The 21,692-nt window shown below is 43.5% G+C and overlaps 1 protein-coding gene across 3 annotated transcripts in view; it reads right to left on the reverse strand.

The window, feature by feature from the left end:
• Positions 1-17,340, reverse strand: part of HEBP1 (heme binding protein 1) — a 38,811-nt gene extending 21,471 nt beyond the window's left edge. For all 3 annotated transcript variants that reach the window (XM_067695744.1, XM_067695743.1, XM_067695742.1), the window contains exons 1-3: positions 17,177-17,340; positions 8,094-8,232; positions 6,166-6,346 (exon numbers count right to left, since the gene is read on the reverse strand). In XM_067695744.1, coding sequence (XP_067551845.1) covers positions 6,166-6,346; positions 8,094-8,232; positions 17,177-17,254 — 398 coding nt within the window. In that variant the 5' untranslated portion in view covers positions 17,255-17,340. The remainder of the gene's footprint in view (positions 1-6,165; positions 6,347-8,093; positions 8,233-17,176) is intronic.
• Between the last annotated feature and the right edge of the window lie 4,352 nt (positions 17,341-21,692).

The following is a 21,692-nucleotide window of genomic DNA, read 5'->3' on the forward strand; positions in this document are numbered from 1 at the left end:
AAGAGCCCTCAAATCCCCCTTTTTGTTTTGTTTTATTTTAGTTTTACTTTCTTTGGCCGCGTGGCTTGTGGAATCTTAGTTCCCGGACGAGGGATTGAACCTGCGCCCTCGGCAGTGAAAGCGCAGAGTCCCAATCACTGGCTCGCCGGGGAATTCCCCTTATTTACTAACTTTTTCGTTTTTTTGTTTTTGGGTTTTTTTTTTTGCGGTATGCGGGCCTCTCACCGCTGCGGCCTCCCCCGTTGCGGAGCACAGGCTCCGGACGCGCAGGCTTAGCGGCCATGGCTCACGGGCCCAGCCGCTCCGCGGCATGCGGGATCCTCCCGGACCGGTGCACGAACCCGTGTCCCCTGCATCGGCAGGCGGACTCTCAACCACTGCGCGACCAGGGAAGCCCTGGGGCACTACTCTTACCCCCATCTCACGGATAAGGACACTGAGTCACACAGAGGCTCGGTGAGATGCCAAAGGTCCTCTGGCCATTAAGCGGTAGAGCTGACCTTGGAGCACAGGTCACCCCGACAATGAGCTCCTTGTTTCCAACTCTTCCCTTTATACCCAGACATTTCATTAAGATCATGAAAGTCTTGTTAACACCATCGAACCTCTCCTGCTGTTGGTCTCTGTTGAATTGCACTGAGGAGGTTGAGCTCTAACCTGAGTGGCCTTTATAGAGCACAGAGGGAGGACAGTAGTCTGGAATGAGGCCACTCATCGAAGTGTGAGGACAACTCTGTTGCCTCTTGTGAATACTGAAAAAACTCTGATCACGTTAATTTTTCATAGCCTTCTATTCATTTAAACAGTGTTGGTAATACATACTGCTAGTCAATGGACATCCCTTCACAAGGTCATAAAAAAGGAAGACTGAGTTAAGGATGCACTGTGTATTTGCAACATTATTTGTGCCTTCTATTATGTCATCAACTCTGCCTTCCACAGAAAGGTACTTTTAAATGCACACTTGACTGTGCAGTGACACCTAGTGGCTAGTTGAGGAATGAACAGATGCTAACTTAGGATCAGATGCTAACAGGTTAAAAAACATTCATTGAGCCATGCTAGATGCCGTCTTTGTCACTCTCCTCTCTGTTTAGGTTGCAGTAAAGGAAACTTCGACAGACCTGGCTTGAATAGTAGCTTTTAAAGAGATTCCCTTTCCCACCATAAGGAACCAGGGTTCCTTGGAGAAATGGCTAATTCCAGCTCTAGAGCAAGAAATGTCAGGATGCGCTTGAAATATCCTGTCCTACCAGAAACCAAGGAAGTTACTGAAGATTACGAGGGTCATGTCAAAAGGACCAAGAAAGCAACTTGAAGAGGTTCCCACTGGCCAAAGATGGGACAGTTTGAGCATCAGTGAGAATAATAACCGCAAAGAACTGAAACACATCAATTATGTTTGAATTCATACGTTTATATCGGTACTCAAAAACCAGAGATCAACACTGCCTCCCCTTTGGAGGATGTTAAGAAATGAAATCATTATTCTGAAAACTGATAAAGAGAAGGTATCTGGCCTTTTTTCTACAACTCTATCTCAGGGAAACCAAATAGTAGATGAAGGGAAGTTTCTCTTTACCAAAGTACTCCGGCTAATAAATGAAGAAGGAAAAACAGAGAATATTATCATTTGACAACCTCTAAGGAAACATGGCATCTGGGAAATGGTGATCTAAGGTCACTAATATCACAAAACCAGAGGCAAGCATGAGCCCCTGATGGAGATACACAACACCATCTTTGAAATATCCTTGCCCCGAACTCAAACTTGAATCTGATTATGCCTCTAGTTCTGACTACTAATTTCAGGCAGTACAGGGACAGAGAAACATGTTAAAATGCCACAGTAAGGAAACCAGCAAAATTCAGACTGTGGGAAACACTAGGATAAATGATCCATAAACGGCAAGGAAAAATGAAAACGTGTGGTGGTGAGAAAATCAACATAAATAAAAGCTTCAAAGATGTACCAACCAATTGCAATGGCTGCATCTTATTTGGAGCCAGATTCAGACAAACTGTAGGAACAAATTATGAGCTAGTAGGAGAAAACTGAACACTGGATATTTAAAATTATTATAACAGTAATGAATTGTTAAAATTTTAGGAATAATAAGATATTATTTTTCTATTTTTAAAAAGTCTTCAGTAGTCACAATAAAATATTCATGAATGAAATAATATAATGCCTGGAATTTGCCTAAAAATAATTTAGGGTCGGGACCAGGTTGAAGTTGTGAGGATACACATGACACAAAATTGGCCTTGAGTTAATTATCATTTAAGATGAATGATGGGTACCTAGGGTTTCATTTTCTTATTCTATCTTTCTATAGGTTTGAAGATTTCCCTACTAAAAAGTTAAAGGCAAAAGAAAAAAATGGGACCAAGTTATTATCCTGGGTTTGGAAAGAGAAATGATTAGAAACTAGTCCGTTCTGCTTGAAGTCTTATGTGACCTGATTTAATCATGTCAACCTCATTTCTTATGAAATAAGAAGGGGCAAAGAGAAAGAATTACTGAAACCTACTACAGGTCATCAACATTAAGCAGTTTATAAATAGCATCTCAGTAAATACTGAAAGATAGTCTCTAACAATAATACTATGAGGTAGATTATATTATCAGCACTTACAAGATGGGAGAACCAAGTCTTATAGAGGCTGAGTAACTTCCCAAGCATCATCCAGGATTCAAACTAAAATATACTTGTTCATCATATTACACCAGGCTGCCTCCCAAGACGCAGGAAAGAGGATGGAGAGGATAGAGTGGGAACTAGGAGAGGACAGAGTGGGAACTAGGATGAGACAGCTGAGATGCCTGGGGCTCAAGATTTAAGGAGGTACTCACTCTCAGGGCCAACCCTACATACACTTGGACAACTGTGAGACTGAGTGTCTCCTTAAACTTTGCACAACAGGTGCACCTGCTTCCTCACCCTAGTCCCAGCCCTGGGAAAAGATAGTCTAGGTATTCTTTAAATAGAGTTTGCTTTCTCTGCAGCCTCTGCAGTGAAGGCTGGAAAGTCTGAATGAGGGCTGGAGCAGAAGAGGTGGAGGCTCCTGTCACACAGGAGGATTTTAACAACTGGGGAGTCACTGATTATCTAGAAGAGACCTGGCTTCTGAAGGGAGGTTGAGGCCTAAAGAATAAAATCATGCAACCACTTGTACCTGCTTTTCTCTAAAGTCAAGGGAACTGGACCCCAAGTAAAGCCCTGGAAACAGGACTAGAATAATAGGAGGCACACGTGCTCTGCTGAAAGGCCCACAGACCATGAATAACTAAGGCAGTAGCAGTCCGGCTCTGGCAAATGCTCCCTGCCCTTCTGGCATTCAAGGGGACTGTGGGGTAAAAACGAAGTATCTCTAGCCCTTTATGCTCCCCAGATATTCATGACCCCAAACTACAGACTGACTTAGATATTCCCTGAATCTCCCAGAACCCTGCTGTGGCTAATGTAGATGTTCAGCTTAAGCTGAGGGGATATTCTCTATATCCAAATCAGTTTGGCAACTGGCAAAGGTGTTTACTTAGATACAGTGCAAATGTTTGTGTGCTGTAGGCTGAAGAAATTTAAGAAGAAAGTCAGTACTCAGTATTTCTTAATTCATCAATAATATGAATTTAGAAAGAGAAATTAAGAAATAATCCCGGGCTTTCCTGGTGGTGCAGTGGGACACGGGTTCGTGTCGCGGTCTGGGAAGATCCCACATGCCGCGGAGCGGCTGGGCCCGTGAGCCATGGCCGCTGAGCCTGCGCGTCCGGAGCCTGTGCTCCGCAGCGGGAGAGGCCACAACAATGAGAGGCCTGCGTACAGCAAAAAAAAAAAAAAGAAAAAGAAAGAATCCCATTTACAATTGCATCATAAAGAACAAAATACCTAGGAATAAATTTAACCAAGGAGGTGAAAGATCTTCACACTGAAAACTATGAAGACATTAATGGAAAATCTGGAGAAGACACAAATAAATGGAAAGATATTCCACGCTCAGGGATTAGAAGAATTAATATTGTTCAAATGTTCATATTACCCAAAGCAATCTGTAGATTTAATGCAACCCTTATTAAAATTTCAATGGAATTTTTTACAGAAATAGAAAAACAATGTTAAAATTTGTATGGAACCACAAAAGACCCTGAATAGCCAAAGAAATCTGGAGAAAGAAGAACAAAGCTGAAGGCATCACATTTCCTGATTTCAAACTATATTACAAAGCTATCATAATCAAAACAGTATGGTATTGGCATAAAAACAGATACAAAGATCAATGGAACAGAACAGAGAGTCCAGAAATAAACCCAGGCATACATGGTCAACTAATTTACAACAAAGCAGCCAAGAATGTACCATAGGGAAAGGACAGTCTCTTCAGTAGATGGTGTTGGGAAAACTGGATAGCCACATGCAAAAGATTGAAACTGGACTACTATCTTACACCATACACAAAAATCAACTCAAAATGGATGAAAAACTTGAACATAAGACCTGAAACTGTAAAATTCCTAGAAGAAACCATAGAGGGTAACCTCCCTGACATTGGTCTTGGCAATGATTTTTTTTGTATTTGACTCTGAAAACACAGGCAACAGAAGCAAAAATAAACAAGTGGGACTACATAAAGCTAAAAACCATCTGCACAGAAAAAGGAAACCATCCACAAAATAAAAAGGCAACATATTAAATGAGAGAAATTATTTGCACATCGTATATATGTAATGGGTTAATATCCAAAATATATAAAAAAATAATATAATTCGAGAGTAAAAAAACCCAAACAATCAGATTAAAAAGTGGGCAGAGGATCTGAATAGAGATTTTTCCAAAAAAGATATACAAATGGCCAAGAGGTACATGAAAAGGTGCTCAACACCACTAATCAGCAGGGAAATGAAAATCGAAGCCACATGAGATGTCACCTCACACTTGTTAGAATGGCTATTATGAAAAAGACAAGAAGTGACAAGTGCTGGCAAGGATGAGGAGAAAACGGAATCCTTATGCACTGCTGGCGGGAATGTATATTGGTGCAGCCACTATGCAAAACAGTATGGAAGTTCCTCACAAAATTAAAAATAGAACTACCATATGATCTAGCAATTCCACTTATGAGTATATATCTGAAGGAAATGAAATCACTAGCTTGAAGAGGTATCAGCACCCGTATGTTCACTGCAGCATTATTTACCATAGCCAAGGTGTAGAAATGACGTAAGGGTCCATAGACAGATGAATGGATAAAGAAGATGTGGTACATACATACAATGGAATATCACTTAGCCATAAAAAGAAGGAAATCTTGCCATTTGCAGCAACATGGCTGGACTGTGAAAGCACCATGCTAAATGGAATAAGTCAGAGAAAGGGAAATACTGTATAATCTCACTCATATGTGGAATTAAAAAAAACAACAACTGAACTCACAGATACAGAGAACAGATTGGTGATTGCCGGAGGGTGGGGAGGTGGAGGGTGGGAGATCTAGCTAAAGTTGGTCAAAAGGTAGAAACATCCAGCTATAAGATAAATTAGTTCTGGGGATGTAATGTACAGCAGTGACCACAGTTAACAATATTGTACATTGTATCATATATTTGAAAGTTACTAAGAGAGTGGATCTTAAAATTTCTCATGGGGATTTCCCTGGTAGCGCAGTGGTTAAGAATCCACCTGCCAATGCAGGGGACACGGGTTCGAGCCCTGGTCAGGGAAGATCCCACATGTCAGGGAGCAACTAAGCCCATGCGCCACAACTACTGAGCCTGTGCTCTAGAGCCCATGCTCTGCAACAAGAGAAGCCACCGCAGTGAGAAGCCTGCGCATCGCAATGAAGAGTAGCCCCTGCTCGTCGCAACTAGAGAAAGCCTGCGTGCAGCAACGAAGACCTAATGCAGCCAAATAAATAAATAAATTTGTAAAAAAAAAAAAAAATTTCTCATCTCAGGAAAAAAATTTGTAACTTTGTTTAAGGAGCGATGTTAACTAAATGGTGGTAATCATTTCATAAGATAAACATATATCAAAGCATTATGTTGTATTTTACACTAATGCAATATTATATGTCAATTCCATCTCAAAACTGGAAAAAGAAAATGCAAATGCTCACTGCAGATGATTCAAGTGCTACCCGTGTATGCCTAAAGAATAGTTTCCTTACATGGAATAGACAGTGATGCCTTCCCTGTCTTCGATCTTAATGCTGTCATCGCTGGGAGCTGGTGGGTCGCTTTGAAACTCATTTGGAATCCGGAACCAGACTTTTAATTTCTTCTGTAGGGACCCATCGGCACTGGGGAATACGGCAAAGGAAATAGGAACTGTCATCCCCATCCCGATTCCTGAAAACACAAAACCCCACAGATGGATGTGGGTGTTAGAGACAGAACCTGCTCAGGCCCATGGACCATCTGCTGGTCTCATTCTTCTTCCAAGACAATATTTGTTGTTCTTGAAATTCATAATAAGTATTTCAGGCATTAAAACATATCATCAGACACGGACAAAGCGCCTCTTATTTGTATATATTGGAGGTAAGAGCATAGTGATTCAACTCGTCTGGAAAAAATTATTTGGTAATATATATTTAAGACTGTAAATATATCAGTATCTAATTACTTCCTATCTAATTGTTGATTTTAATGAAATAATCCAAGATACGGAAAAGGCTATAGGTAATAGGATTTTCCTTGCAGCAGAATTTATAATTGTGAAAAATTGGGATTCATATAAATGTTCAAAATAGGAATATGTCTAAGTAAGTGATAGGCACATGATGCAATTTGATTTATCTATTAATAGTTATGCTTAGGACTAGTTAGCTACCGTGGAAAATAATTATGAAGTAAGTGACAGAAGCAGGATGTATTGCACAAACACTATGATCACATTTTAAAAACCTATTAAAAAGCCCTAAAAAATACATTTGAAGACGACAATGATTATATTAGAAAAGATGGATTAGGGGTGCTGTTTTGTTATTTTCAAAATTTTTTAATGAGTTTATAATTTTTACACATATTTTCTTCTAAAGAAAATGTTATGACAGTGCTAAGAAGGAAAAGATTTCTTCTTGACCTCCTACTGGTCAACTTATGTCCAAAGCCTGATTACTTTGGTTCTAGTAAGTGTTACTAAGGTTAATACTAGTTTCTAACTTTCTCAATTATCAACTTGAGATATATCCTAAAAATTCAACACATTGTCTCTTTTTTCACCTTGTGTTTTGACCCATTTTGGGTTTGCACTGATTCCAAAGTGCAGGACAAATTAGAGACCTAAAGAGTTCAATTCGTATTTAAATGTGGTTTACATACTAATAGGCACACTGAAACTTCAGGCCTCTCATTTTAAAAACAGGGAGGCAGCCAGCACACACTGCCAAGTCTTTTTATTTATTTATTTGTTTGTTTGTTTATTATTTTTAGGCCATGCCACACGGCTTGTAGGATCTTAGTTCCCCGACCAGGGATCGAACCTGGGCCCCCGGCAGTGAGAGCGCTGAGTCCTAACCACTGGACCGTCAGGGAATTCCCCTGGACTGCCAAGACTTTAAGAGGGGAGCAGCCTAAGAATTCTCAGGCTCTTTATTTGCCGGAACAGAGCCAGGGACCCTCCATAATCATCACTCACTGATCCTCGGTATCCCCACACAATCTGAGCTACCAGGGGGCTGACTCTGGAGATTTCCAGCGTGGGGGCAGAGGTCTCATGTCAGAAGCTGGCCTTGTTCTGTGGCCTGGCTTATCGTGGGCACACCTTACCCAGTCCACTAACCCAAAGACATGATAAGCACTGTAGGGTTAAAAAATAACAAAGAAACAAACAATCAGCGTTGTGTCTCCACACCTGGAAGAGAAGCATGAACTCAGTGCTACTGAGCGGGGATCCCACAAAGTCGGGGGAGACTGGCATGAAGTCAGTGGGTCTCCCCAGAGCCTCCCTGCCCACGGAGCACAGCAAGTTCACGTGCCACTGAAACAGGTAGTGACAGGTGCCTTGTGGTCCCTCCCTGTGTTTTCCATTGATGACGTGAGACTATGCAGCCCTGGCCTATGAGACCAGAGCCAATCCTTCAGGGATACTCACCCTTGTCATTGGAGCCTCCCACATACTTCACGACTTTGGGCATTGCTTCCCGTAGAGCCTCATCCACAGGCTTATCAGTCACTTCCACTGTGGCAAACTTCCCACCTTCACAGGCCCTCTCCTCATAGGAGACCTCTCCCTAGAGGCAGAGAATATGCAGCACTTAAGAGATAGAAAGTAGCAACCTGTGATGACTCTAGAAACAGTGAAAGTCCAGTTACCAGAGGCACACACTGCTAAGGAACCTTCCATAAAGAGCCCAACGATGGTGACAGGGAAGAGACAGGCCAGAGAATGAAGGGCCACGACAAACAGATTCTGAGATTTCTTACAGATGTAGAGACAGCAGAAAAAACTTCATATAATCAATATTCACAGAGAAATAATAGAAGATATTACAACCCAAACCACCGAGAACATCCCCAGTATGCTATAAAAATAGACTGTTCTGAGATCAAAGAGCTCTGGGAAATTAAAAATATAACAGGAAAAATTCAGTGGAAAGGCTGGAAGAGAAAATTGAAGGAAATATTCTAGAAAGTCAAGTAAAAAGGCAAAGAAGTAGAAAATAGAAAAGAAAATCAAAGGATCAAGCCAAGAGATCCAACCTCTGAATAATAGGAGACCCAGGAAAAGAGAAGAGAAAATTGCGAAGGAGGAAACAAAGAAGTACAGCAACCATCCCACAAAACTCTATGGCCCCAAGATTAGCCTCAGTCTAGTAGAAGGGCTGCAATTCAAGAAGAATCAGAGTAGTTCTTTTCACACTGTACTCCCAGATGCAATTCCTCTTCCCAATCTGCCCCTCAATGACCAGCTGCACCGTCACTTCCCCCCCAAACCCTTCCTCCTTGGCAGTGATCCCCTCTCTGTGTTGAGTCTCTGCCCTAAGGTCATTACCCTTTCCCTATAGACCCACACAGCTCTCTTTCACCCCTCTTCCTCTTCTTCACCATTTGATGTCTCATATGAAAAAATTTTGTGTTCCTGAACATACTGTAAGGCAGCACTTTCAAACTTTAAAAAAAACCCACAATCCATAACAAGAAATACATTTTTACACCACACCCTATCATGAACATACACGTTTGAAGCAAAGTTTCACAAAATAACACTTTACCTGTATGGACCGGATGCATGATTATACATGTCTTTTCTTTTAAATTGAAGTATAGCTGATTTACAATGTTGTGTTAGTACAACAAATATATATATATATATATATATATATATATATATATATATATTCTTTTTCAGATTCTGTTCCCTTATAAGTTATTACAAAATATTGGGTATAGTTCCCTGTGCTATATAGTAGGTCCTTGTTGGTTATCTATTTAATACATATAGTAGTATGTATATGTTAATCCCAAACTCCTAATTTATCCCTCCCCCCACCTTACCCTTTGGTAATCATAAGTTTGTTTTCCATGCCCATGGATCTATTTCTGTTTCGTATATAAGTTCATTTGTATCATTTTTTTAAAGATTCCACATATAAGCGATATCATATGATGTATATCTTTGTCTGACTTACTTCACTTAGTATGATAATCTCTAGGTCCATTCACGTTGCTGCAAATGGCATTGTTTCATTCTTTTTTATGGCTGAGTAATGTTCCATTGTGTATAGACACTACACCTCATTTATCCATTCAGCTGTCGATGGACATTTAGGTTGCTTCCATGTCTCGGCTATTGTAAATAGTGCTGCAGTGAACATTGGGGTGCATGTATCTTTTCGAATTATGTTTTTTTCTGGATATATGCCCAGCAGTAGGATTTCAGGATCACATAGTAGCTCTATCTTTAGTTTTTAAAGGAACCTCCATACTGTTCTCCATAGCGACATGCCTTTTCTTTCTATCCTGTTTATTTCTATTCTGCTCCACTCAAGTGAATTTTAGTCTAGTCCACTAAAAGAAAAAAAACCTTGATCTATATTAATTTTACTCTCTGGTAACGGAACACCAGTACAGTTTGAAAAATCTGCTAGGTCTTTGTGGACAGAAACTATATCCCAGAGCTTTACATGTTAGATGCTCAAAAGATATTTATTTATTGATTAAGGAGGTGCCTCTCTTACTAATGATTGTAAAAAACAGACACATGATAGAGGACCTGGCTGCCCTGGGCTGGTCAAACAGGCCTTCCTACAACATCTTAGACTGAAGATTCAACTTCCAAGGGGATATAATGAATCCCTAGAGGAGGGTAGGACTGTGAGTGGCCTATACAGTCTGAAAAAGTACACTTACTATTATAATCTTATACCTAGAATGCAAAAACACCTATTGTTTTTGTAATGCAAAATTGAAGGCGAGTAGTGAGAAAGGGTCAGGGACATCTGAACATAAACGCTGAGTGCCAATTTCATATACTTCCCTCCACATGGGGCAGGGGAAATTGCACCAGACCAAGAATCAAGAGGCCACAAACTGGCCTCGACTTTGGGGCACTGTGCCTACTAATTCTGAGGACTGCTGTGAGGCCCTCCCCTTAGTGAGTCTGCCACTTCCAAAGAGCCTTCAGTAGCAAACTGTGTTATGTAAACTCGGGGTATCTTGCTCTTTCTGGCTCCTTCTGTCATAGCAGAGACCAGACCCAGCCTTCTTTGGAGGTCCCACTAAGTCTTGCCACTTAAAATGTTTTAAATTCCAGAAATGTCACTCTGAGTCACAGAATTTCAGCCTGAAAGAGGTTTCAAGGTTCACCCAATCAAACTCATTTTACCAAAGAGGAAATGAAGAACCAGAGAGACTGTTGCCCAAGACCACACAGCTGCTGAGTGGTGAAGCTGGAACTAGAATTCAAATCCCCAAACTCTGGTCTAATGCTTGCCACAAGGCTCTATGCTCCACAGGGGATGAATTGGGCATTTTTTAACCTCTTTCTGTAGCTACTGAGGTAGTTATTTCTGACAGACATTTGTAGGTTCGCATCACACTCAGAACAGGGCCATCAAAAGTCATTCAGTGCAGCTCCTTCTCTTACAAATGAAGAAACCAATGACCAATTCTCACGGGAGAAAGAGCTGGCTGGCTCTCTCCTTTGTTTTCTTTCCTTCCTTTATTCATTCAACCAACAACTAAAGAGATGAAAGACATGGTCCCTGACATCAGGAGGCATGGTCTAATAGAAGTAGCCAGGAAAACAGGTTATAACCTGACGATATGTTTAAGGGGAGAGGCGCTCCAGGGCAGTGTGGGAGCATGGGAGAGGACCACCTAGGTTAGTTTGGGGGACATGGGTGTCTGTTTACAAGTTTGGGGAGGCCAAGCTGAATCTGAGGTGCTTACAGAGCATCCAACTGGACATTCAGTCACCGATGCATTGATTCATCGAATAAACATCTACTGAAAACCTCTGCCAGGCGCTACAGAGTTGGAGATTAATATGATACGGGCAGTCTCGTTGGATGGTGAGAAGCATTACATAATTACTATATGATGTAGTAAGTGGTCTGATAGTTTAGGGAGGGCCATTTCAGGTAGCGGGCACCCTAGGGGTAAAAGCAAAGAGCTGAAGAACTTTATGATGACGGTGAAAAATACAAGTAATTCACTGCCACTGGAGCAAGAACGGTCCAGCAGGGCATGGCAAGAAAGGAGGCCAGAGACTCTGGCAGGACCCAGATCACCGAGCATCTGAAGGCTCTCACAGGGAGCTGGATTTTGGAACCATTAGTCCAATGATGGTGATCTGACAGCAAGTTCGTTTCATCTACCCCAAATTAGTTCAACCTACTTTTGTAATCTAAATACAGGGTTTTGCAGGTGTGTCTGAGTCTTGAGTGAGCATGTTCTCAGCTTGTTCCCCGAGGCAGAAAAGTCCACGGCCAGAAAGGAACGGCTGCAGAGAAAGGAATCCAGTTTGATTCGGGGAGCCCAGCCCCCATGATAAGTCTACCATCCTTTAAGGCTGAGCTTAACTCTACCTCTTCTTCCTGAATGATCTTGCCTTCCCATGAACTTCAAAGACAGGTGACACTAGAGCTGGAAGGGCGCTTACAAATCCACTGGTTTATCTGTCTCCTGTTACAGATGAGCAAACTGTCCGTTGTACAGTTGGACACATGGGTCTGGACTCAGCAGGGGCCTGGCTCAGTTAGGATGCATCAGCATAAAGGGCAACCAAAGCTGTGAATGAGGCTGTGTTGCCCAGGGAACATACACAGAGCATTCTATATAAATTAATCACGTTAATTAATCTCCCGCCTAAACGCTGTCATTCACCAAGTTCTTATCTGTGGTGGTCCAGGCACCACTTAGCTTCTTCCTACTTTGCCGGCCATACCCAGAGCACCTCCTCACTGGCCTTCTGCTATTTGCTTCAATGCCACGGTCATTCCTGCCTCAGGGCCTCCGTACCTGCCTCCTCCTCTGCCTGGGGGATTCCTTTCCTGTCTCTGCCCAATGAATACCCACTCACCCAACAGGTCGCAACCTAAAAGTCACTTCCTCAGAGAGGATCCCAGTTTAAAACAGGTTCCCCATGATATTTTTATAGGCCCTTGTATTTTCATAACATAGTATATTGTAATTATAATTACAATGGAATTATAGTGGAATATAATTACAATGGAAATTGTAATGGAATAATAGTGTGTTTAATCTCCAACTGCAATCGTAAGCCCCATGGGGTCATGGCCTGTCTGTATTGTGTACCGCTGTATCTCCCAGCATCTAAGACCACGTCTTACACATATATATAGTAGGCCCTCTATAAGGATTTGTGGGAAAGGAGGCCGTGGAGTGAAGCTTGGCTTTACTCTAATGAAAAGGAATATGGTAGCCATAGCTGGCTGGAGAGATGAGAACCTAGCCTAACTATATATATCCATCCTGGAGGAAGGTTGTGCCACATTGTCTGAAGGTGGTTCTCCAACAGGTACTGCCTGTTTTCACAGCATCTATGTCTGTAACTTCTCATTTGAACCACTGCATCACTATGGAAATTTAGCTTTGAGAGATGGATATTATCCAACTATTCTGATTTTCCAGGGAGCTGAATTTAAATAGAGCTCTATTTCTGCAGAAAACAAAGCGCCTAAGTTAACACTGTTAGCACATGTGATTCTTCAAATTTAACATCTTGAGTGCATTTCCTTGTTACGTGTAACAAAATAATGGCATAATGGCCTTCCCTCACCCCACGTTCAGCTAGCTTGTGCTCCCACGTCAGTAACTAGATGAGGATTTCAGCCAGTGGCCACAAATAGAAGTTTTCAACATTCAGTTGGAACCCTGCTCAAGTTCAAGTCCCAGACAGAGATGTTGCAAGAATGCCTCGCAAGGTCCTCTGCGAGGGTGTTTTTTTCTCTTGCCACCTGCTGTGGTTGGTATACAGGCTGATTTTGGAAGCCAGCTTTCTCACTATAAGAAAACAACAATAATTATTATAATAATGATCAACCTAACTGAGTACTTTCTATGTGTCACGTATTATTTTAAACAACCCTGTGAAGAAGTAAGTGTTTTTATCTTCATTTTCGGATGAAAACAAGAGGTTAAGTAACGTGCCCAAGATACAGTGGCAAGAGGTGGGGTAAGGATTCCAAGCCAGGCAGTGGGGTCCTAATCAATGTGCACAGGCTGGAAACAAATCCCATAAAGATGTCCATTACTACTATCAGTCCTGCTCTCAGTACCCACAAGACCCACCCAACCCCACACAGAGAGCTGTGCATCTTCCGCCCTCCCCAAGAAATGCAGAAGGACCTGATAAGGTCTGCAGCAGCCTGGGCCTCCCCACCGGGTGCCTGGAATCAGCCCTGAACATCTGGTTGAGTCTGACTTTGAGCTACGTGGGGCACCCTGTGTAATATATTCATTCACCCAGGAAAGTGAATAATGGTTTCTGACCCAGACTCTTTCCAGGAAGAGACAGATCATTTCAGAAAGAGGCTCTCTTCACAATAACAACACCCTGAATTTGTATATTTTTTTAAAAAAAGATTACAAGAATCTTCGACTGTTTAATTAATTGTCACATAAGGCACTGTCATTCTCATCTAACAGCTGAGGAATTTCAGGGTTCAGAGTGGTTGAGAGGTTAAGTAACTTAACCCAAATTACCTGGAAAACTAAGGGCAAGTTAACAATCAAGTGCTAGGTATTTTGTTGAATAATTTGTAATTGGTTTTCTCCTTTAAATTTCAAAACAATGTTATAAGACGTGGATTATTATTTTCTCTCATGATTAGCATCAGAGAGGTTAAGTGAGCTGTGACCACGAAGCTAGTAAGAGTGGAGCTGAAATGAGTTCCAACATAACGATATTACTACATGTGTAGGGTGTATTAGCTTACACACCATTTTCATGTTTCTTAAACAATTTAATATTTCTAGCAACTCTGGGAGTGGATGGCGAAGATATTTTGATACCCTTTCTACAGGTGCAGGAACTGAGGTTCATTCAAGTTAAACGATCTGCTTCAGCCTGGCAACAACATCCCGTATGGTTCCATATTCTTATCAGATGTTGAGGGAAGATGCCGATCGGGGAGCTGCATTTATCCCTGGAGACGCCAAATCAGTGGCAGGTGACACTGTACTATAAGGGGCTAACAGAAAACCAAATGACTGGAGTATTCTGAACAGAGGCACCTTGATTCAGAGAACTGATTTCACAGATCATAAAAGAGCTGAGATGCCCAGCAGGGACAGTAAAGCAACCCTGAGGTTAGTAAGCGCCCTACAGAGGTAGAGGGATGGTCATCTTTTACCTGAGTTCAGATACCTGGATCACTTGGTGAGAACCAAAACCATGGTGGCCTGGCTAGCAAGAACTGGAGCCCCAGAGAAGCTCCTGCTTCCAGGGACCTGACAGGGAGGAGAAGGCGAGGGAGAAATACCCTGGCCTCTCCCTTCTTCCAGCCCTCCTATCTCCCTCTAGTGCCTCGCACTGGGAGCCCAGACCCTCAGCCTGCACTGCAAATAACTGTTAACAGCAAAGACAAAGTGAGCCCAATTCTACTACAGAAAGGAAAGTTCTCTGCAAGCTGTGGGTAACACGTGGATTCCTCAAGTGTCAAGGCCAACGAGGACCCTGGAGATCCTCGGGCCGTGTCCACAGACTGGTATGCACACAGGCGACATCCCACCACAGACAGATCCTACTGCCTACCTGACCCGCAGGGTTTACAAACATTTGTAACAGTTAAAACTGACACAGGGCTTCCCTGGTGGCGCAGTGGTTGAGGGTCCGCCTGCCGATGCAGGGGACACGGGTTCGTGCCCCGGTCCGGGAGGATCCCACATGCCACGGAGCGGCTGGGCCCGTGAGCCATGGCCGCTGAGCCTGTGCGTCCGGAGCCTGTGCTCCGCAACGCGAGAGGCCACGGCAGTGAGAGGCCTGTGTACCGCAAAAAAAAAAAAAAAAAAACTGACACAGTTGTGCTACTTAAAACCGTAGCCTCAACCCTAACACCCTCTAGTCCCTCCTCCCCTTCCCTGCTTTATTTTATTTTTTAATTTTTAAAATTTTTATTTATTTATTTATTTTTGCGGTACGCGGGCCTCTCACTGTTGTGACCTCTCCCATTGCGGAGCACAGGCTCACGGGCCCAGCCGCTCCGCGGCATGTGGGATCTTCCCAGACCGGGGCACGAACCCGTGTCCCCTGCATCGGCAGGCGGACTCTCAACCACTGCACCACCAGGGAAGCCCCCCTGCTTTATTTTTTGATCACAGCACTGATCACCACCTGATACATGAAATATTTGACTTACTTGCTCACTAGTCACTAAAAGAGGAGTTCCATGAGGACAGGGATTTTTGCCAGTTTTGTCTACTGCTTTATCCCCATTGCCTATAAGAGTACCTGGCCCACTCAACAGTTATTTGTTGAATGAATAAATTTTAAATTTAGAGATTTCACATGAAGAGTCTGGATTGCTGGTTTTCCTTAAAAACCCAGCAACCCTGGTTCACATCACTGCATGACAACTGCCTGGAATTACCCTTTGCAGATGGGGGCTTGAGTTCTCTGTCTCCAACTTGCCTCAGTTCGCACCCTGCCTTACAGTTTGTCACTCATTTTCATTATGTGCCTGGCTGCTTGTAGGCACCTGAATAGGTCACCTTTGATCAGGGCTAAAGTGCTTATTCTACGTAAGGCTAAGGAAACAGATATAGACAGATGAAGTAACAGGTCTCTGGCTATAGCTGCTTGAAGAGTCCAGACTCTAGTTGAGGGCTTTTGTGTGATGATCAATGTAATGGGTACCTGACTTTGGCCCCCCAGACAACACGGTCCTTTAACAGATGAAGCACTGGGCAGGGAGCTGAGTATATAGCCGCGAGGTGCGCAAAGTACCTGTCCACAGGAGATTATCATCTAGTGGCAGATTTGTTTTCAGGGGGCAGTCCAATTTGCCTGGGTGAGCACTAATGTTAATTTGGGGGAAAACTGCAATGATGCCCTCCTCACTCATCCTGTATTCTAGGACTCCAACTCCCATAGGGCAACAAGCCATTTGACAGCTCTGGGCCTTTGCACGGGCTCTTCTTGTTTCTGTGCATTCCTGCACATCCCGGAGGCCTAGCTGACGGCACCTTCTCTGCGCAGGCCCCACTATCACCCGTTGGCTGAACGGACTGCTCCTTCGCCTGCGCTCCCGGACTTGAACAGTTACCTCCTTCGCAGAGCAGATCTTGTTCTTTTATATTCAGTTCTCCACCAAGGACAGTTTGGGAGTTTCTCAAGGACAAGCACTTTTCCAGTCTTTCCTGCAACCGAAGGCCTCTCAGCGAACAAATATTCATAAAGTTTGGAATGTTTAAATGGACGAATGCACTCAAGAGGCGCAGTCCATCTCGGTAAGCTGGGGTTCTCCCCTCAAACCCATCCTGCCTCACTGTCTCCCCTCTTCCCAGCAGAGCCCTTCGCCCCGCTGCACCCGACCTCCTACTCCCCTCCTTCCCAGTCCAAGCGCTGGGCATCGGAGGGCCGTGGCCACGGCAGACACCAGAACGCACAATCCCGGGCACGTTCCTGCCCCACCTGTCCACGCTCCAGCCGCGAACAGGGTGCGGTGGGCGCGGCCGCCCTTCCGGTCCCCGGCAGCCCTGTGGGCCTACCTTGCCCCCTTTGCTCAGGATCTGCCAAGGCCAAGTCTCTACGCTCCCAAACAGCGAGTTCTTGATCATGCCCAACATGGTGTCGCCGCGGCGCTCTGGATGCACGGGTAGAAGCTGGGTGGCTGCTGCGGCTGGCGTCAGCTGGTCTACCCGGAGTGGGTGGGGGGGAGGGCGGGGCGTGACGGATGGGCGTGGCGATCGGGGAGGGTGTAGCGTGTCGAATGGGCGAGGCGAGCGCGGGGTGCGTGGGCGGGGCGCCTCGGGCTCCGCCCCTCGGAACGCGCTCGGGGAGGTGGGACTTGGCGGGAGGGGCGGAGCAGGGGCCGCGCTCTGCCTCCTCGCGGCCGCCCGCCGGGGGCGCGGATCGGTGGGAAAGCCGGTCGACCTCTGCTCGCCCTGCCTCCCGTACTGACTCTGACCTCTTCCCTGGCGGCCTGAAACAGATGCGCCCCGGTGTGGGATTTAGGCAGCGGTGGTGAACACCCCTCTGCCAACCCTCCCAGACTGTCCCCCGCCGTGTCCTCTCTCAGGTACCTGGGCGCTAAACTGCAGAACTTTCGGATTCCTCGCGTGCTTTGCCGGGCCTCCACCCTCAGGCCCTGTCCCCAGGCAGGTGTTATATCAGGTTCACAGGCTTTGTAGCCGCCGTCCTTAGGGACCCCTGGCTGCTGCATCTCCACCGACAGATGTCCTATTTTGCCCTCCGCCCCTGCCACCTCTCATCCAGACGATTGAAAAAGCATCTTAACTAGTTTGCTACTTAGCACTTTCTCCAGCCCGTTTTAATCACAGATTCTACGTTAATTTCCCAAATCATAGCTTTGCTCATTCACTTCTTCTGTTCAAAACCTTCTAACCAATTTTATTATCATTTATTGTCTGCTCTCCCTGCCAAATACTTTACAAATATTCCCTCTCCTCCTCACAGCACAAAAGTATTTTATAGTCATTTTACAAAGGAGGAACCGAAACTCAACATAATTATGACTTTCCCAGTAAAAGAATAAAGTGACTTTCCCAAGGTCAAAAACCAGTGTGAGGTTTGGTCAGGATTTGAGTCTGTGACTGTGGTTCAGTGTCCATCAGGCTTTTGTGGCCCCCCTGTCACCCAGACTTTTACAGATCTCCATACACCCTCTGAGTTCTGCCACGCTGCCGCCTCCATCAGGACGTCCTCCCCTTCTAAGTCACCCCTTGAAATTCGACTTCTCTGAAAATACAACTTTCACTGTGTTTCCAGGAACAATGCGCTCTTTCTGTCTGAACTCATTGTACCATTTTGTTTATTCAAATGTTCTGTCCACATGAGGGTTCTTTTTGCACATTTCCCCACTGGTTACACTGTCATCTGAATTTGTTAAACTAATTGTTAGCCTAATTTGTGCAGGCTGCTCTGACCCAACGCTGAGGAGCCTCTTGCTGTGCCTGCCTCTTGGGAAAGAAGACCTTGAACCTGAGCCAGACAGTAGGAATCAATAATGGTGATACTGATGACCTCCAGTTTTGTGGTAACAGATATTAACTTTATTACCTATGGATAAAACGATTTACTTTTTGGCAAATATTTGTTGATTGCTGTTAAAGAAATGGCCATTTAATTATTTTATATTTTCTTGGCTCTTATATAAGAGGCTATTGATTATAAGAGGCATGTTATTTTATGTGCTATTAAGATAGCAAACAACTGCTAACAAGTAAACTGTGATGTTCAATTGATTTTACAGCATCCAGAGATATTAAAATATGAAGTAGCATGCAGCTTACAATTCATGGGAAACTATGTTGCTTTGTAAGAGTCCCTGAGTATTTTTGCTGCTCATAGGTATGTCCCTTTATTACAGACGAAGCTCTTAAAAGGGCAAAGATCTATTTTTCTTTAGCCTTTCCTCTCTCACCACACCCAAGGATTGCTTAACAACTGTTGAATGATTAACAAAACTGTTCTTGATATTAGAGCTAATCATCTATTTTAGTTACTAAACTAGGTACAATGAAATGGGGCCTAATTCTCCCTGGCGTCACGTAGCAAAAGCATTTGGAAATCAGAGGACATCTGGTCAGAAGATTACAGGCCTCAGTTTCTACACCTGCAAAGTTGGGGTAATAATGTCACCTCACAGTACTGCAGAGTGGATTAAAAGAGCCTGTCAGGCACTTAAAAGCACTATGTACACTGTTAAGGGCTAGACTCTCTCCCTGCCCTGGTTGGGTTGGTTCTGCTACCAAGAACTGAACCCAGCTACTTCAAGAGCATGGCATAAATGCAGCATTTTAAAGCACAGATTATTAGGTATTTTCCTTTATCTAAAGATTTGATGTGGTATGAGACACTTTCCTTTGCAATTTATTAGGTATTATGATTGAATAATGTTCAGTGTGTGTGTGTGCGCACGCGCGTGTGTGCTGTAGGCACATGTATGTATGTATCTGTAGACAGATGTATGTATTTTTGCAATAGTTTTAATAAAAATATTATTACGATGAAGCAGAATTTGGTAGGAGAGAAATAATAATAACTTATACTTATTGAGGGCTGGGTATGAGCTGGTAAGCATCATAAGTGCTCTATTTGCTTTATCACATTTAACCTTCACAGTAAGCCTAGGAGGAAGGTACTATTATTTCCCCAACATTGCAGATTAGGAAATTGGGGCTTAGAGAGGGTAGGTTATCTACCTAAGAGCAGGCAGCTAGTAACAAGCCTGTGCTTTGACTCAAAGCTTCTCTCACTGCCTAGGGCTGTCAGGGCAGGAAGTTGAACTCCAACTTTCAAATCACCAAGTGCTGAAAACGGTGGGAAAAAAGACGCCAGAGGACTTTACAGTTAATCAGAGCAGTTGCTGCAACTCTTGTATTTGTTTCCTTGGAAATGATACCCAGGGAAAGAGATTAGTTCAAAAGATCAGGGTTGAACGAAATAGTGCCATTTGCAGATATGTGGATGGACCTAGAGATTGTCATACAAAGTGAAATAAGTCAGAAAGAGAAAAACAAATATCGTATAATATCGCTTATATGTGAAATCTAGAAAAATGGTACAGGTGGACTTATTTGCAAAGCAGAAATAGAGTCACAGATGTAGAGAACAAACTTACGGTTACCAAAGGGGGAAGGGAGGGGTGGGATGAATTGGGAGATTGGGATTGACATATATACACTACTGTGTATAAAATAGATGACTACAGAGAACCTAAAAAAAAAAAAAAAAAAAAAAGACCAGGGTTGATGTCTGCAACAGAACCCACTCCAATATGGAGCTTGAGGGGAGGAACTTTCAGAAGCAGAGCTTACCTAGCCCAACAGTGAAGTCACAGAAGTCGTGATATTTATGTGTAAAGCAGAATAAAGCAGAACTCTGTCCATAAAGCTGCATGCATGTTAGTTGTCTACGAAAATTTTACAAGGGGAAGAAAGCAAGACCGTGATGATCTTCCTATGGGAAGAGATGCTCAGGGCTGAATGTCGTAAGGAGAGAGAGGGAATTCAGCTGCTCAGGAGAGAGGAAGATTTTGAGGCAAGAGACTGGACAGGGAAGCTTTCCTTTCTGATACACAAGATAATTGCCTCCTCTATCTCTGTGGGAAATGTTCATCAAACCGTCATACTTTCTCAGGGCAGTGGGGTTGTATGGGGCCAAGTTGAGACTGGCCTTAAGAGGAGATAAAATGAGCAGAGAAGATTCAACCACTTTGGGGTTACATCTCGTTGACCTTTATTCTTCCTTTGAGTTGAAACTCAAAAAAGGCTATCTACTGAGGTGGTGCCGTTTTATACGGTCTTTCCCCCTAAATAAGACAGGGAATGAAACCTTATTCTTCCATTTTTGTCTGTTATTGCGATCAGGCCTGATGCGCCGTTTCCCTTTTGGTTTCCCCCCTTTCAGAATGGGCTTTAATTTACTGTTTTAAAAATCGCTCACACATTAAAAAATTGACATTTTAGTTGCCAATTTTTATTCATGATGGGTGGGATGAATTGGGAGATTGGGATTGACATATATACACTACTATGTATAAAATAGATAACTAGTGAGAACCTACTGTATAGCACAAGGAGCTCTATTCGGTGCTCTGTGGTGAACTAGATGGGAAGGAAATCCAAAAAAGAGGGGATATATGTATAAGTGTGGCTGATTCACTTTACTGTACAGCAGAAACTGACACAGCAGTGTAAAGCAACTATACTCTAACAAAAAAAAAAACCCAAAAAACAAAAAAATTCACGATGAATATGCTAACAACACCACCAGTAACATCAATGCAATGAAAGTAGACCCTAACCTTTGGCGTCTTTACTATGTGACAATTATAACTTAGTTTTCCCCAAGGGAAAATGTGCTGCCGCTCTGCGTGTGCTGGTCAACCAAGTTCCTGAGCCTCAAGAGCTGAGGCTGAGAATTAGGCTTAGCACTGTGGTGTCCCAAGGGAGAGATGTAGGTTGGAGAAATCGATATGAAAGTCATCAGCATCTTTACCTAGCCCCCGGCACCTCGGAAGTGATGAAATTGCCCAGGTAG

Source organism: Pseudorca crassidens, chromosome 11 (assembly GCF_039906515.1).
Source record: "Pseudorca crassidens isolate mPseCra1 chromosome 11, mPseCra1.hap1, whole genome shotgun sequence".
Classification (NCBI taxonomy): domain Eukaryota; kingdom Metazoa; phylum Chordata; class Mammalia; order Artiodactyla; family Delphinidae; genus Pseudorca; species Pseudorca crassidens.